The 19958-nt window shown below is 36.0% G+C and overlaps 1 protein-coding gene across 8 annotated transcripts in view; it reads left to right on the forward strand.

Annotated features, from left to right (window-relative positions):
* The window catches only part of nrxn2b (neurexin 2b), a 1142582-nt gene that overhangs the window by 541878 nt on the left and 580746 nt on the right, over nt 1–19958 (forward strand). For all 8 annotated transcript variants that reach the window (XM_055228872.1, XM_055228867.1, XM_055228869.1 and 5 more), the window contains 2 exons: nt 4877–4996; nt 7897–8278. In XM_055228872.1, the coding sequence (XP_055084847.1) occupies nt 4877–4996; nt 7897–8278 (502 nt within the window). The remainder of the gene's footprint in view (nt 1–4876; nt 4997–7896; nt 8279–19958) is intronic.

A 19958-nucleotide genomic window follows, 5' to 3' on the forward strand; every position in this document is an offset into this window, starting at 1 on the left:
CTCATTCATTTTGTGGACTAGACTGATCCAGCCTGATATGGTCTTACATCAGCTAGCTCTGCGCTACTGACTGTGTTTTAATGTGAGAAATTTGGGGGAAAACTTAGAAGTTTGTTTGTTGTTCTTTTTCTCAGCTGTTTTCTGATTTCTAAAAAAGTTAATGTAAGGTTTGTGTCATCATGTCTCCAAGAATTTTCCCTACTATTAGTTTAGTTTAGTTAGTTTAGTTTAGCCTACTTAAAAAAACTGAGGGAGTATACACTAGCAGTATACACTTTATGTTTACTACTTTTTATATTATAGGTACACATTGTAAATATATGAAGCCAGATGTGTGGAATCATGTTTGCCTGGAAAATCCTGAATGATATCTCCCTTTTATTATTTATGCAGAGGGATATTTTCCTTTATTTACGGACGCTTCATGCGTCTTTTTCTGATTCAGTTTATATATATATATATATATATATATATATATATATATATATATATATATACATACATACATACACACACATATATATAGTTATTTATTTAGTTTTTTTTTTTAAGTAGTGGGCCCACAATTGAGCATTGGAGCACTTTTTTTTTTAAACCAATCCCCACCTAGAATGAGCACTTTGTGGTTTAGTGATTATATAAAATTGCTTTATTATTTTTGTTTTAGAGCAACTGTATAACCTTTATTCATTTGTGCTGACACGGAAGACCTATCAAAAGTTGGGATTTCTTCTGAAAACAAGCAATTTAGTTCCCACAGGTAACTCAGGTCCACTTTTGCCACTTCACCATTTACTTTACTGTGATCCTAAGTCTCTGGAACCAATTTTGTCGTCCGGGAGACAAAAAGCCCATACACAATATAATAAAAAGGGTACAGTTCTTCGGTCTGTATTTTTCATTTTATCTTATTACATTTTTTGCAAGCTGAGCCAAACACATCAACTGAACTGACGTTTCTTTTTCCGGGAGACTAAATAATTTCACTTTCCAAATCATATTTTACCAGGGAGGAGGTGTAAAAAATACACCAGCACAGCCTGTCTGTAGGAAATATTGGTGGGTAATAAATTTAATCATGAGTGCTAATACAAGTATAGGGACAGAATATGACTAGTATTGTAGCATAAATTCTAGTTTTATGTTAGCTAAATTTGTGAAAAATTCTAAATTACATTGAAATGTTAATGAAAATTATGTTTTGAGATAGCTATATGTTTTATAAGAATTCAGATAAAATGGAAAATGTTTTCAATAATATCACACGTGGACATTGTTTAGTTTGTAGAGATGTTGGATAGTTTGATTACTTGATTACTACAAGGTGTGATGCAGGAATAGGACTACTATTTGTGAATTGTCAGGAAAGTTGACTGTACCCCATCTCAACCAAAAAAATAAAAATATTTGCACACACTGAAGATACAGTTACATATTTAAAAGCACTGTGCCTGATTCATCTTAGCAAAACGTGCAAAACAGAACTAGTTAATTTTAAGCGGTTGGGATGACTACAAAGCTAACAACGACTAGCCTGCTAACATGCACTTCCTAATTATTGGCCAATAAAAACCCTTTTAGAGGCTGACCTCAAGAGCTGCTTATACAATATATCTGTAGTGGTGCAAGAGAAATTTAGTTCAAATACATGGTAAACATCTCGTACAGGCTCTTTAACATGACATAGGATCCTAGCTGTGTTTTGTCCTCTCCTCATTTCTTGGTTGTCCAAACTGATGTAAAGTGCCTGGACTGTCCAATTATGTCCCTGTCTCGGACTCAGACTCTAATTGACCTCACTAAGTCCACCTGTCACATTCTTTCTTTCTGTCTTTTTCTCTCTCTTTTTTTTCTCTCCCTCTCGGAGTGATGGGCTATTTGGTCAGCCCTAATCACTATATCATCCTCCTTCACTTTGCCAATGCTAACATGTTGTACGAACTCTGTCAAGGTATTACTGCAGCCTCTAGTCTTCTCAGGTGTAGTACTTAGGTTGTTTTAGGCACTTTTTGCCTTGTATGGGCAAAAAGTACCAGCATTTTATTTTTGATAGACAACTGAGGTGTAGAAGTGAGACCCTTAAAAGGCCCGTATCCAATTGATTTCTATGTATCTGACCAAATATTATCTTACCATAGTAACCGTAGTAGATATATTGTATAAGCTGCTCTTGATGTCAAAATAAATCCACTATGTACTGCCTATCTACAGCACCTTTAATGTACTGAATATTGAAATACTTTACCTAAACATAACACATTTGAGTTCTCATATGAACTGGTTTTAGATTGAAAGGATGTTAAATGGTGTTCAAGGTGAGTGAAGTGTATTGCCCAAGGATGATTTTTTTTTTTTTTCATTTCTTTTATCTTTATGTATACAGGGAGAGCCCAATGAGAGTACCAAACTCTTTTTCATGAGCGCCCTATGAAAATACAGTACAATACAAACAAAAACAAACAAAATGAAGAACTACATAGGTCCATTTAAAACATCTTAAAAAGGTGATTATAAATGTATATCACTAGATTATTAAAATGCATTAGTGACACCAATCACTAATCCAGTTTTGCATGTCCTTGAAATGTATTCCATTTTTGGGAAGCAAAATAACAAAAACTTTTTTTTTTTGCCATTTCAGTTCTAGTCTAGTGCAGTCAGTTTTTAGACGGAGACAATTATGAGATCTTGTATTAAAAGTTCACATATCAAGTTGAACAAACAAGTGAGATATTCAGGCACTCTATCAAGTAGTCCCTTATAACTACATTTAATACAGTGTTGTTTTCTTCTGACAGATAGCAACGACCAACCTATTTTTTCATAGAATGTACAGTGATGGGTTTTAAATTAATCACCTGTTATGAAACAAATGGCTGAGTGAAAGAGTGTATCTAAAGGTTTCACAGTAGAGCGTGGAGGCTGCATGTATAGTCTCAATCTCAATTATATACTACAGAAAAAAAAGTTGCTTGAACAATTTCTTTTCTGTAATTTAATAGGATGCAAGATTTGTTTCTATAATAAAATAATTTAGATTTTACACTATTACATAATTCCAAGATATGTATTTTTGTCAAGGCAAAACACAAGATATTTATAGGTTGTCACTCTTTCAATCAATTTAGTGTATAAAGATTTGTTGATTTCTTGTTTACACATGAAATGTTTTGTTGTTGTTGTTGTTGTTGTTGTTGTTGTTGTTGTTTTGGTGCTGTTTTAGAAGATGACAACTACCACATCTTGGGAGTTGAATAATAACATCATTTTCTGAAGCTATTGTAAAAAAAAAAAAAAATTGAAAATCACATTTGTTTGGTTTTATACTGACAAAGAAGACATTGGTCCAATAGTTGCAGTTATAAACCAGTTCAAACATCTGTAATCTGATAGTTAAACAGCAAATTCCACCATAGAATTGTGACCTGTCCTCTAGTTTTGTTTTAAACTAGAATCTAGAATGTTCAACATAAAGTATTCTGACATAATACATTTTACAGTAAGGCAAAAGAACATGAAATGGTTTGCAATTTAATCAAAGCTAACTGCGTATCTCACGTTAGCACTTTCTTCTCCCAATAATTTGTTCCATCATTTATGTAACATGTCATCTGGAGCTTAAAAATAGCTTATGCCTTCCTTTGAAAAGATATGCAAATACCATTCTCAAGCACCATATGTCAGCACACCACATTTTCTACTTTAGTGGAAGAGGCAAGAATGTGTTGAGTGTCATAAACAAATTTTGAAACTTACAAAGTCACTTACATGCTACGTTAAAATAGCGTCTGCTTAGCCATCTGAAGAGCTAGGTTGTCAGAACTCAACATATTGTATTCGATGATGTTGCAGTAGAGTGTATCTTGGTATTTCCATATCACTTCTCTGATAGTAGTAAGGAGGCATTGGATTTCACAGCTTGTCAGTTTGGTGTTTCATGCCTCTAGTTTGGAGTACACACATAGAATTCAGTGTGTTTCATAATGTGTTGTAAGACATAGCATTTACTTAGGTAGGCATTTTATACATTCTCTTCCAACAGTTAATATTATTAATTTGTGTAATTTGAAAGTAAGGAGTGGTTAACAATTGGTACCCACATTTTGTCATATATCTTATAATTGAATGTTGTCCCTGTCTTTTTTACTGATCACAAGATCATTTATCTTTACTATCAAACCACATCACCATATTTTGTTAGCCACATTTTGTAGGGTTTTGGTAACATACAAAAAAATAATAATATATACATTTTTCTGATCTGTTATCAGTTGTTCCCTAATGCAAAACATACCTTGAGTTGTGTTTTGTTTTATTCACACAGGTTTAACACATAAATTGCATATTTAGGCTGACTTCTTCAGGAGGTGCTCCACTGTGTTTTTAAACTATACTCCGTCACTAGAGACATTTTGGAATGTAGATTTGCCAGTTTATAGAATTGCCAGTCTCTACTGAATGAAATTTAAAAAAGGAGTTGTTAACTTGAAAACTAACACTACAGGACATAGCGAGGTGGAACAGAGCATTTTGAGCATGGGAGATGTAGAAAGCCCAATAATGCAGCATAACTCAAACATCAAACGATGTCACTTTAAATAACTTACTTTAACTATGATCTACTTGCACTGATAGTTGTGCATTGTTGTTCTGCGCATACTGTATATATTTTTGTCTTTTTATTAATTATAGTTTACAGTTTACTGTATATAGGTTATTTTATGTTGTACCATATTGAGAATGCAGATTTAGTTCTTCTACTTTCCCCAAACCTCTCACCTACTGTTCTTGCTATATTTTTTGTATGACTATTGTACTCACAAACTCTACTATTTCCTTTATTAATTTTCCTCTTCCCTCCTTTCTCAAACTTCAGGTAAAGGTCCAGAGACTCTTTTCGCGGGGCAGAAGCTGAACGATAATGAGTGGCACACGGTCAAAGTGGTGCGCAGAGGAAAGAATCTGCAGCTGTCTGTGGATAATGTTACTGTGGAGGGTGAGTACACATGAGGGACCATACAGGGATGGTAAAAGATGTTTTTATGTATTTATTTTTTAACATTTTGTGACAATGGAGAGTTTCTATAAAGTCTATATGTTCTATATCACGGTCAAATGTACAAATGACAATGCAATACATAAACAGCTTTGTCTGATCAGAACAGAAATGGGGTGTAAGGTACAACCTGTCGCCCATTTACATCTCCAATCCTCAGACCCAAAACTGAAAAGATAGCCAGAAGATGCTAACAGGAGATCGCCCATTAGGGGCAGGAACATGTATGCAAACTATGACTTAGTGACAGTTCACACCTTAGGGTAGTTCAATGGGTAGAACTAATTACAGATAGTCCTTATTGTAAAGAACTAGAGTGTGTTTTAGCTCCTCCCTACACCCAGATACAAGGCAACAAGGTGATGAAAACTGACAAAGCCTTTTGGATGAAGGGCCAAACGTATTCACTCTTAAAGACTTTTGTCCAGTTGACAAATGTTTGTTTGTGATAAAGGTACCATACATGGGTTTTTCAAGATGAGGGGCCCTAGTTTCACATACGTATGACAATGAAGGGATTCATTTGACAATGCCACAAGTAAACTGGTGTGAAGTAGTAGTCAAACATTTTAAGTAAGACAAACTGAAAAAAAAAAAAAGATTTTGTCTCATTATGTGATCTGCAATACAAATCTTGAAAAGATTAAAAAAAATATTGACCAAAACCACAAACCTGCATATGTGGTGTGTGCATATGAGGCTAAACATTTAACAACAGGGCCCCCTTGCGGTTTGTAGTGCCCTTTGTATGCTCAGTCTCCTCACTAGAAACGTCCTCATCTACAATCCTGTTTTTACTACTAAAAGTTGCTTAAACACATCCACCCACACAGTCCAAAGCTTTGGCGCTGCTCATTTCAAAGTGCAAGGTGACTAATTAGGATGGTAGTGGTAGCAGCATATGGCCGGGCTCATTTCTGGATGCCCCGATACATTTTAAGGGAGGAGATGCCAACGGTACATTTGGCAAAGTTCAATCAAAACACACTCACTGCTGACTGACGTGCACAAGTGAAAGGTTGTCACGATATCACAAATACGTTGCAAGATTTACATTTGAAATGGGTGTAAATGAAATGCTAAACTGTAAAAATAATAATAATACATTTGTTATAGCATATTTCTGTGGACTATACAGTAAATGTATAGACTAGATAAAAAAATAAAAAATAAATAAATTTTATATATATATATATATATATATATATATATATATATATATATATATATATATATATATATATATATATTCTTGATGGAGGATTTGTTTGGGTTTGTGGTCAATAAAATTAACTAATGAGTAGCTGCAGACAACAGACAGCTCGGATATTGTCATAAAGTGCTACTTTAAAATGTATTAATTTACAATACAAAATCAGATAAGTCAGAAATTGCTAGTTGAGTCAGTCAAAACAAAGGAGATAGAAATTAGACCTGTTAATATGCAAACAAATTCATAGTTACTGTTTTAACTGTCTTTCAAAGTGTAAGCATAGGCATCAAGGGTATTCTTTTCTAATATTGTATCCTGTTTCCAACGTTGAAATTCTAAAGACAAATCAGGCCAAACAGTAAAACAAAATAAACAACAACAATGCTATTACATACCCTACATAAACACAGCATGCACACACACACACACACACTCAACAGCCAATGTGCATTAAGCATCTGTGTTCTGAAGCAGGTGAGGGACAGGTCAGTAGCAGAGCGAGGGAGGGGTCACCAGAGGAGGAGGAAGAGTGGGTAGAGTGGAAGAGGGAGGCGTAGGAGGCATGAAACTTCTAATCCGGGGCAGGTGGATGGAGGGATCAGAGGTCAAGGCAAGATGAGAGAGATACAGACACAGAAAGAGAGATGGATGGAGAGAAATTATATTTCATCATAATCTCAATAGAATATTATAAAATATCTTAACACGCAGGTTCATATCAGAACATTTGAATTAAACATACAAATTGACAAAAATACATGGTTAGATTAAAATACAAAATTGTGTATATTTATTTATTTATTTTGAGTTTAAATAAACAAATGTCATTGTTATGAACTTAATTGTTTGTTTATTGGTTCTCTGTGACCCTTATTCACCATGTGTTAAAGTATCATTGTTCTATGCACTTCACAAAAAATACTGAATGTGTCTAAACTGTGCTGGAGAGATAGAGGAAAATACATTTTCACTCTGCTTTGACACTATTTAGTTACTGGGTAATTTCTGGAATGACCACAGCCGGAGCTCGGAAATTAAAAACAAAAGGTGAAATTGAAAATTTGAACTGCTGGGTGCTGTTGAACATCTTCCTTTTTTCCACTTTCAAATGCATTTTTTTTTTTTCTTTTAATGAATGCTATTCCCATGAGGGTCTCTACAATATATTGCCTCTGGACATGTCACATATGAACCATCTTTAAAGAGCCTGTAAACCAGTTTTCCATGAACATTTGTCATGCTCCAGTACATTATATGAAGCTCTTGAAGTCAAAATGAGTGTGCTGTCTGTGTCTGATTATAAAGCACTTTATTGTCTAAGAATCAGGAAAAGCATGGTTAGCATGCAAGTTGTTGTTAGCATTACCTTGAACCATTCTTAGTGAGATCACTTACCTTGGGGGTACCACCTGTTTGTCTCCATGAAGTGTAACGCCATACTGAATATTTCAAGCAAATGGCATCTCCATGGAGACAAGCAGGTCTTGCAGAAAAGTTATATAGTAAACATTTAAGTCGAGACACTGCAGATGATTAGTAGTTTGTGTACATAATTTAAGAAAAAAAAAAAGTTTTGCCTGAAGTGTTTCACCTTAAAAACATATTGTGTCCCATTACCCCCTGGCAGGTCAGATGACTGGCGCCCACACGCGACTGGAATTTCACAACATCGAGACCGGGATCATGACAGAACGCCGCTTCATATCCGTGGTCCCCTCCAACTTTATTGGACACCTCCAAGGCCTGTCCTTCAATGGCGTTCCCTACCTGGACCAGTGTAAGAACGGAGACATCTCCTACTGCGAGCTCAATGCGCGCTTCGGAATGCGCCACATCATTGCAGACCCGGTAACATTCCGAACCAAAGGGAGTTACCTGGCTCTAGCGACGCTCCAAGCCTATGCCTCCATGCACCTCTTCTTCCAATTCAAGACCACCACGCCAGATGGACTCATGCTCTTCAATTCCGGGGATGGGAGCGACTTCATTGTGGTGGAGCTCGTCAAAGGGTGAGATACAGTATACTCTGTCATTAGGGGTGGGAGGTCAGAAACAATTTCCACAAGAGACAATGGGGGCCCTTATTAAGCTTTTTTATGTTCTATTTTGAGATACAGATTAGGATAGCATTAGTTTCAATTCACAAATACCTACTTTTATAGACACAGAACTTTCCTTATCCTCCGTATGGTTAGGTGTACAAGCCTACACTTCTTGTACAAGGCCCAGCCCACAGAGTTTACGTAATCTCACTCCCACATGACTGATTTTCATCAAGAGCAGGACACAAAACAATACACTACAACTTCACCAACCTGACGCAATGTGTAGTAGTTTCATTAGAAAAATAGTATTACAATTATTGTGAAAAAAAAAAAAAACACGATTTAACGATTAGCCATGATTATTGACTCCAAGACCAAGCTTTCCAAACTTTTCTTGAATTTTAGCAACATGTGGCCTGGTGTATGAAATCACACTTTCTGACTAAATTTGAGGTGATATAAACAGTACTTGTTTAGAGATAGATTGAATAGAAAACGGTCACAATAATTATTATTGTAAGCGCTTATGATTGTATTGTGACCCAAATAATGATTATTGATTAACTTGATCTTTACCTTTCAATTTAGCAATTTAATTACAGCTAATATATATTTACCATTATCCCCTATGACAAGAATCAAGCAAAGAGTAAAAAAAATAAATAAATAAATAAATAAAATGCTTTTATTGATACAACAGTGATGGATTGCAAATAATATACCGTTAAAGATTTCCCCATTTGAAAATGAAAATCAAATGGGCAAAGGTAGATATACAGGTACAATATATATTTTATTTTTGCATTTTTGCCCTGTGCAAACTGATAGCGGCTGCCCAAGCTCAGCCAATCAGAATGCTCCTCTTGCTGTTTACTTCCTGGTTAACGAAATATGCGACTTTTACATTAGACTCTTTGAGAGAAAACTCAAAATGTAGTCATTCACAAACTAAGACTCAGCTAGCCCAGTTTCATACCATGGGGCCCTCTATTGGTTTGGGGGATCATACTCTGCTTTTGTCAAATATATATATATATATATATATATATATATATATATATATATATATATATATACACTCACCTGAGGGATTATTAGGAACACCATACTAATACAGTGTTTGACCCCCTTTCGCCTTCAGAACTGCCTTAATTCTATGTGGCATTGATTCAACAAGGTGCTGAAAGCATTCTTTAGAAATGTTGGCCCATATTGAGATTTGGCTGATGAGATGGAGATTTGTGGGATGCACATCCAGGGCACGAAGCTCCCGTTCCACCACATCCCAAAGATGCTCCATCGGGTTGAGATCTGGTGACTGTGGGGGCCATTGTAGTACAGTGAACTCATTGTCATGTTCAAGAAACCAATTTGAAATGATTCGAGCTTTATGACATGGTGCATTATCCTGCTGGAAGTAGCCATCAGAGGATGGGCACATGGTGGTCATGAAGGGATGGACATGGTCAGAAACAATGTTCAGGTAGCTCGTGGCATTTAAACGATGCCCAATTGGCACTAAGAGACCTAAAGTGTGTCAAGAAAACATCCCCCACACCATTACACCACCACCACCAGCCTGCGCATGGTAACAAAGCATGATGGATCCATGTTCTCATTCTGTTTATGCCAAATTCTAACTCTACCATTTGAATGTCTCAACAGAAATTGAGACTCATCAGACCAGGCAACATTTTTCCAGTCTTCAATTGTCCAATTTTGGTGAGGTCGTGCAAATTGTAGCCTCTTTTTCCTATTTGTAGTGGAGATGAGTGGTACCCGGGGGGGTCTTTTGCTGTTGTAGCCCATCCGCCTCAAGGTTGTGCGTGTTGTGGCTTCACAAATGCTTTGTTGCATTCCTCGGTTGTAACGAGTGGTTATTTCAGTCAACGTTGCTCTTCTATCAGCTTTAATCACTCGGCCCATTCTCCTATGACCTCTACCATCAACAAGGCATTTTCGCCCACAGGACTGCTGCATACTGGATGTTTTTCCCTTTTCACACCATTCTTTGTAAACCCTAGAAATGGTTGTGCGTGAAAATCCCAGTAACGGAGCAGATTGTGAAATACTCAGACCGGCCCGTCTGGCACCAACAACCATGCCACGCTCAAAATTGCTTAAATCACCTTTCTTTCCCATTCTGACATTCAGTTTGGAGTTCAGGAGATTGTCTTGACCAGGACCACACCCCTAAATGCATTAAAGCAACTGCCATGTGATTGGTGGATTAGATAATTGCATTAAGGAGAAATTGAACAGGTATTCCTAATAATCCTGGTGAGTGTATATATACAGCACAAAATGGCACACAAGTGTGAAGTGGAACGAAGTATTTTACAAGATTTCCAATTTTGTTTTTTTTTTATAAAAACTTGCAGCGTTCATAAGTATTCAACCCCATTTTTCTTGAATGCAACCAATTGCTTTTAGAAGTTGCTTGATGATTTTGGAAAGATTGAATGTTGATCTAATGACTAAAAAGAATCTACCTGTGTGTAATCTTGTCTCAGTGTAAATGCAGCTGTGCTGTGAAGGGCACCAAAGTTTGTTAAGAGAGTATTGGGAGCAAACCACAAAATTAAGTCAAAGAAGTTCACCAAACAGGTCAGAGAAAAAAATGTGAAGTTTAAAGCAGGACATTGATCTAAAAAAAAAAATCACAAGCGTTGAACATTTCAAGGAGAACTGTCCAATCCATCATCCGGAAATGGAAAGAGTATGGCACAACTGCACACTTGCCCAGACATGGCCGTCCACCAAAGTTTACAAAATGAACAAGAAGAGCACTCATTAGAGAAGCAGCCAGGAGGCCCATGGTGACTCTGGAAGAGCTGCAGAGATTCACAGCTCAGGTGGGGGAATCTGTTCACAGGACAACTATTAGTCATGTACTACACAAATCTGGTCTTTTTGGAAGAGTGGCAAGAAGAAAACCATTGTTGAAAACCATCCTTATGAAGGTGCTCTGATCTGATGAGACCAAAATCGAACTTTTTGGCCTAAAAGCAAAACAGTACGTGTGGAGGAAAACTAACACTGCACATCACTCTGAACACACCACCCCCACAGTCAAAGACGGTGGTGGCAGCATCATGCTGTGGGGGTGCTTTTCTTCAGCTTGAACAGGGAAGCTGGTCAGAGTTGATGGGAAGATGGATGGAGGTAAATACAGGGCAATCTTGGAAGAAAACCTGTTGGAGTCTGCAAAAGACTTGAGACTGGGGCCATGAAGAATGGGCAAAAATTTCAGTCTGTAGATATGGAAAGCTGGTGGAGACATACCCCAAAAGACTTGCAGCTATAATTGCAGCAAAAGGATTCCACAAAGTATTGATTTAGGGGAGCTGAATACTTTTGCATGCTGTACTTTTCAGTTTTGTTTTTTTTGTTTTTTGTTTTTATCTGGAAATGATGTATAATTGTCTGTATTCTTCACACTTATGTACCATTTTGTGTGACTTATTCACATAAAATGCATATTTAAAAATGTGACTTGACAAATTTGAAAAGTTCCAGGGGGATCAATACATATATACGTTAGGTTAGTCTTTATTTATTAGAAGGGACAATGTACAGAGACATTATGCTCATACCGACCCCGGCCAATCGTGGCCAAATTCGAGCATTACAAACAAAAACAACACGTACAGAATCAAGGAAGACAACTGAAAGGAACGAATTATGGACTGAATGAACAATACCCAAAAGAAATAATGCAGCGCCGCCAAAAACTTTATCCGATTCGCAAGGACATGATTCAACAAGGAAAGAAAGCAATCATTGTTTCGGACAAACTTTACATAAATGGACAGCTATACCGGAATACAGAAATAACCCCTTGGCTTTACTAAACTTTCCAATACTGTAACCTCTCCATAACTCAACAACACACAGAACCTACAGACACACATGCATACATCCCTTCTTCCCCCCACGCATACACAGACACGCGCACACGCACGCAGACACAGACATACGGACATACACACGCACGCACGCACGCATGCACACGCGCACTCTCTCCCTCTTTCTCTTGCTCGCTCTCTCATATACAAAACTGATTCATATAACCCAGGTCTCAACTAACTACTTTAGACATATAGAACTGCACTAGTCTCCTCACTCCCAGTTAATAACTCTATCCAATGGCTCTGGACTATGACTCTCCCTTTTATCTTTATTCATTCTCTTTCTCTCTCCTACACTCGCACTCACTTGCAGACATACATATACTGCCATGCCTCTTCTTTCTTTTTCTCAACCCCCTATCCAATTTTGTTTATTTTATATCTACTTCTTATTTTCAAGTTTCAACATTTTTTTCCTGTTATCAGTTCATTCAAATGATGCATTTACTGTCTGCTCTGTCTTGGTTTTGCACACCTAACACAAACACATGTGCATACAGACACCAAACACATTAACATTTGTCACTTGGAATGTGCGTGGCATTCGCACACAGGCGAAAAAGAAAAAAATCTTCAGCGAACTTCATAAACTAAAACCAGACATATGCCTTCTACAAGAAACTCACTTATCAAATTCAGATCTTGATCTACTACAATTTAAAGAATTTAACAGTATATATTCATCTACATACAACAGCAGACAACGAGGAGTATCAATCTTAATACACAACAAACTTATATTCAACCATCTCTCGACAATAACTGACCCTGAGGGACGGTATGTCATCATCAATGGCACCATGTCCAACAATAAATTTACAATAGTTAATATATACGGACCTAACACCGACGACCCCTCATTTTTTCACTGTATATTCTCAAAATTAAACGAAGCTTCAAATATAATCATCGCTGGAGACTTCAACACAGTACTGGATTCAAACCTTGACCGCTCACACATCGCAGGACATAATAGACACTGGCATTCCACAGACACAATAAAACAATACATGACAGACTTTGGACTTGGCGATAGTTGGAGATTGTCACACCCACACAAAAAACAATACACACACTCTTCTGCGGTACATCATTCTTCCTCAAGAATTGACTATATCCTCATAAGCAATATTCTCTTGTCTAATATAAAAGAAACCACAATTCATCCTATCTCAATTAGTGACCATGCACCAGTCAGTCTAACACTACAATTTCATTACTACACCAAACCTTCCTTGAGATGGCGCTTCAATCTTTCACTACTCAAAGACTCAGTATTCAATATGATGGTAGAGAGGGAGTGGGCATCCTTCATGGAACTGAATGACTCCCCGGAGACCACTGCAATAACACTCTGGGAAACCGGTAAAGCATATTTAAGAGGGAAAATTATTTCATATTCAACCTACAAAAAGAAAAAACAAATAGAATTAGAACAACAATTACATCAAAAGATAATAACATTGACAGAAAACGGAAATATGCCTGAATTGAGAAACACACAACTACAACTAGACAAAATTTTACAGGAAAAAAACAACTTTATTATGCAACAACTCCAATATGAACTTATTGAAAAACATAATATATCTGGTAAATATCTTGCAAACTTACTTCAAAGAAAAAAAGACAAATCAATAATTCCATCAATACAGACCTTTGAAAATCAAATCACTCATGATCCACAAGAAATTAATAACACATTCCGTATGTTCTACAAGAACTTATATTCATCAGAAAAAGAATCCAATCCAACAGCAATTAAATCATTTTTCCAAAACATAAACCTACCACAATTACCCTCCGATATGGCTGAATTCTTAGATGCACCATTATCACTGCAAGATCTCCATAAAGCCCTCCTTCAGATGCCCAACAACAAAGCCCCCGGTCCCGACGGATACCCCCCTGAATTTTATAAGCACTTTTGGAATTTACTATCACCACTTTTCAACCGGACAGTGACTGAAATAAAAAATACATCTCAAATCCCTCTTCATATGAATACAGCAGCCATAACAATATTACTTAAACCAGACAAAGACCCAACCCAACCCACCAGCTATAGACCTCTTTCATTACTTAATACAGATTTAAAAATCATTACAAAAGCACTTGCCCTCCGGCTAGAAAAAGTTACACCACTATTAATTCACCCCGACCAAACAGGATTTATCAAAAATAGAAACTCTTCAGACAACCTTCGTAGATTATTCAACCTCATCAATATCGCTCAACAATCAAATATCAGGACAATCATAACCTCATTAGATGCAGAAAAAGCTTTTGATAAGGTAAACTGGACATTTCTTTTCCACACACTCCATCAATTTGGCTTCGGGGAGTCATTTATCCACTGGATTAAGACACTCTATACCTCACCTAGAGCCACAGTCACAACTAATGGTATCACCTCACCTTCGTTCACACTGCACAGGGGCACTAGACAAGGATGCCCGCTCTCTCCCTCGCTGTTCGCCTTATTCATTGAACCGCTTGCAGTAGCAATACGCCAAAATAACAGCATACAAGGAATATACGTCTCGGACACACATAATAAAATCAGCCTATATGCAGATGATATTCTACTGTACCTACAAAAACCACAGCAATCATTACACGAAACTTTCAAAATTATAAATACATTCTCATCCATATCAGACTACACTATCAACTGGAACAAATCAACAATACTCCCTCTCTCAGATGAAGGAGGAAGTTCTGCAGCTCAGGATTCATTCCCTGGTATGCACACAGGTAACATTAAGTATTTAGGCATTAACATTTCCCCCAGGCTGTCAGAGTTGTTCTCACTTAATCATAACCCTCTGCTTAAAACAATAGAAAACGACCTTGAACGATGGACAAACTTACCACTTTCACTAATAGGACGAATAGCATCAGTAAAAATGAAAATCCTCCCCAAACTGAATTACCTATTTGCAAACATCCCAGCTACACCTCCGGACAAATGGTTTCAGACACTAGACTCATTAATGATACACTTTTATTGGAAGAACAAAAAAGCAAAAATCAAACTCTCAACATTACAAAAAAACAAAGCACAAGGCGGCCTCGAAGCACCAAATTTCATCCACTATCACTTGGCAAATCAACTACAATATCTAGTTAAGTGGACAGGACAAACATACAATAATAACACATGGATTTCTTTGGAACAGTCATATTTAAAAAATCTTTCTTTGGCAGACATACCCTCAATGAATACTACTCTCAAAAAACATAACTGCTTCAAGAACACAGTCATTTCAACAACTCTGACAGCCTGGTGGAAAGCCTTAAAATTAACTAATTCTTCCACGGCACCTTGTAAATACACCCCCATCTGGCACAACCCTGACTTTCACATGAATAGTACCCCACTTCACTATCGCACATGGGAACAAAAAGGCATCACTCACCTTCACCACTTATTCCACAACAATAAATTCATAACATTTAGACAACTTATGGAACAGTTCGAAATCAACAACAATAATCGCTTTCAATACTTACAAATCAAATCCATTATCCAAAGCAAGATTAATATAACTAATAATACCCTGGATCCCCCTCAACTATTAGAAAACATAAAGAATATCAAGAAACCAAAGAAACTCATTTCCAAACTATACAAACTTATCCATTCAGACAATATAATACATGCACCACAACTCAAATGGAACACAGATATAGATACACCACCTACATACGAACTCTGGACAGAAATTTGCAAAAATACATTCTCAATGACATCCAACACTAATCTACAACTTATCCAATACAAAGTTATCCACAGGACACACATCACCCAATACAAGAAATTCAAAATGGGACTAACAGACACAGACACCTGTTCACAATGCACCATGGGAGTCACAGACACTTATTTACATGCACTCTGGGAATGTTCACCAGTTCAGGGTTTTTGGAACACAGTTACACACAAACTCACAGACATCCTGAGCTGCAGAATTCCTCCCTCCCCATCCCTATGTTTACTTGGCATTATTACAACTTTCACCATACCACCTAAATATAAAAACAGTTTGTTGACATCTCTAACTATCGCCAAGAAAATAATTCTACAAAACTGGAAATCAAAACAGTCAATAAACATCAAACACTGGTCTAACTCACTCATCCATCACATTTCAACCTCTCAAATGACAGCATACTTTGAGGATGACATACCGTCTTTCATGGAAACCTGGACACCATTCATAAACCACTTCAATATTGTTTTCAATCAGTCATCAATATCAACAACATAAACTCCACCAATAGACTATTACAACACCATTAACATAGTAATTATGAGAATGCCACGCACACTCCTATACACCCCCCCATTCCTACAAAGACACACACACACATACACACACACACACGACATTATGTAAACTTTATTACAATAATTGCAATCATACCACCACTATTGCTGTATATCACTATTATTGTTGTGTTATTGTTTTCATTGTATGTACACGTTTCTATTGTTGCTGTCACTACTATTATTGTCATTATTATTGCCTTATTCATTAACTAATTTATTTATTGAATTAATTTGTGGTTCTGATGGAGATAAATAAATGGATGAATATAAACACACATATTAAATATTAAAATAAAGAACATGAATTATTAAATAATAATTTAAATATACACACACATATATATATATATATATGTATATATATATATATATATATATATATATATATATATATATATATATATATATATATATATATATATACACAATAATAACAATTATTAATCATAATAAATTAATTATTAATCAATAATAATAATAATTGACAACAAATACATAAAAAGATTAGGGTTAGCAAGGAATGGGCGCGTTGCTAGGGGGTACTGCCCCTTGAGTGCGGGCTCACCAAAACCTTGCCTCTTTTAATGCATTGTACAGGACACGCATGCACACACATTTTACATTTAAATCTAAATAACCAATACCACCATTAGGACCACAAAACTAACATAGAGCAATATTGACCAACACTGAGTATGACAGCAATAATAAAACCTGTTATCGTTATCTTTACTTTTATTATTAATATTATTAGTATTACTTCTTTATCTCCGCACACACACTCATACACCCCCCCCCCCCCCCACACACACACACACACACGCATACTTACAAAGAAAACCAACCAAGACAGAATAATGCAGGTACCGTACTGTACTCCCCCCCCCCCTAACACTTTTACACATCAACACAACTTTCTCTGTAAATAGTAAGCTGTAAATATTGTATGTGTTTCTATGTCACTGGGTGTTCTTCAAAATAAAAAAAAAAAAAAAAAAAAAAAAAAAAAAAAAAAAAAAAAAAAAAATATAATTGCAGCAAAAGGATTCCACAAAGTATTGATTTAGGGGAGCTGAATACTTTTGCATGCTGTACTTTTCAGTTTTGTTTTTTTTGTTTTTTGTTTTTATCTGGAAATGATGTATAATTGTCTGTATTCTTCACACTTATGTACCATTTTGTGTGACTTATTCACATAAAATGCATATTTAAAAATGTGACTTGACAAATTTGAAAAGTTCCAGGGGGATCAATACATATATACGTTAGGTTAGTCTTTATTTATTAGAAGGGACAATGTACAGAGACATTATGCTCATAAAACAGAGATGATCTGCACCAGATTATAGCTAAACAGCTAGTTTTCATCTGCATACGTGGTGTGTGTGTGTGTGTGTGTGTATGTATATATATATATATATATATATATATATATATTCCTTTACTCTTTCATATTTATTGAAAAGTGTCTATAGAAGAGTGTCCATATTTCATTGCAATAATTTTGTGGTATGAGTCATCCCAACTACTTTTCTCTCAAAACAACCTCGGATGACTCATTTTGGCACAGTTAACAGTCCTTATATGTACAAAGTCATCCGGAGAAGACAAAGTTCTTGGAAAGCTTCTTTGCTAGGCTGAAACAGATAACAAAACACATTGAAATTTTTACAGCATGAATTATGACGTAAAACATCAGGCAAAATAGCAAAATTATATATATATATATATATATATATATATATATATATATATATATATATATATATATATATATATATATATATATATATATATATATATATATATATATATATATATATATATATATATATATAATTTTGCTATTTTTATCACACTGGAAAATATGCATTCTTACTCTGAGTGGGCTTGCATCTCCATAAACCTGACTCTTCTTTAGCCTGTACCTTCTCCTCCTTGTTTCTATGGAAATGTTCCTTTGGCAATAGTATGGCATAAAATGTATCTATCTCCATGCAGAATGTTCTGAAGTATGGTTTCCATGGAATCATGCAGGTGATATGCCATATCCAGAAACTTATATTTAAAAAGTAAATATAAAAAGAAAAGTAGTAAACAAATACTACCCTAAGTAACATCTGATCAATGTTTTAGTGCAAATCACAATTCAATTTTTTGTTACTTCAAGACATTGGCAACTTTTTGATACTGCAATCCTAAAAAACAAAACTACTATAACAAGCCATTTAATCCATTTAACTCGTATTACACAATTACAAACTGCAAAAAGTAAAAGAATGCACTATGCATTTTTTTCTGGCAGAAGGTTTTTTGTCACGGAGATAGTTAGTGCTATACTGCTGAACATTCCAGATAAAGCAATAACATCTTAGGTGAAGTACTTCAAGTTTGTTTTTTTTTAGCAAAAAAACCCACCTGCAATTAAATAAATGTATGACAGTTTTAAAGCCATGCAGTGGAACCTTCCAGGCAAAGCAATGAGCATTCTCCATAGAGAGATTAGTAGGTGTCAGACCCTCCCACAAGAAACATTAAATAGTGCATCATTAAAAGTACAACAATACAAAAAAGAATATAAAACTTAATGAAACAAATATAACTGTAAATATTGGTAATGCTACTCCTACCCACCTCTGCACTTCAAATCCCATATTACCCATGCTTCCTAGAAACACACTGTTGAAAAAATATGTGAAAGCTCTCTGAAATCTGGTAACAGAACAGTTGAAAATGAACTGTGGTGTAATGCTCAATCACTCGACACGACAGAGCCGGAGCTGAGAGCGTTTTGACTGAGACTTGTCATCAGCACCTTTATGATGGCACCACACACTTGGAGGTCTAAAGTGCTCCTCAGTGATTAGTGCACGCAGTCTAATGGAGAGAGGAAAAGAAGGAGTTTAGTAAGAAAAAGAGGCCTGTAAATTTCTGTATTTGTAACAGGTAATTAGAAGTATGAGCAGCAATAAACCCTTTTGTCTATAATTAGCAGGTTTTTGTTTTTGATCCATCCTTCAAACAGCGTCTCACACTATCAGTAAAGGGGATTTACAATGCAGCGCCTGGGGAGCAGATTTTAAAGGGCCCATATTCCTCTATTTTCTGATCTATGTTATAATGTCTTAAGTTGTGGTTTGTTTCATTCACACATTTAACATACAAACCCTGGATATTTAGACAGGGTTTGTGTCTTCTTTCAAACAGAAAACACTCTGTTCTATCTTGTGATGTCATGTGGTAATACAGGAAGTGCTCCACTGTGTTTTTAAACTCTATACATCTTCACTGTAGCCAATCATGAATCACTGCTAGTACAGCTTCTGCAGCTCACATTTGTATGTGTCCTCTATATGCAGGCTAAGGCACTGGTAACCGGGTTCACTTGTAATTGCAG

This window comes from Periophthalmus magnuspinnatus, chromosome 18 (assembly GCF_009829125.3).
Source record: "Periophthalmus magnuspinnatus isolate fPerMag1 chromosome 18, fPerMag1.2.pri, whole genome shotgun sequence".
NCBI lineage: Eukaryota > Metazoa > Chordata > Actinopteri > Gobiiformes > Gobiidae > Periophthalmus > Periophthalmus magnuspinnatus.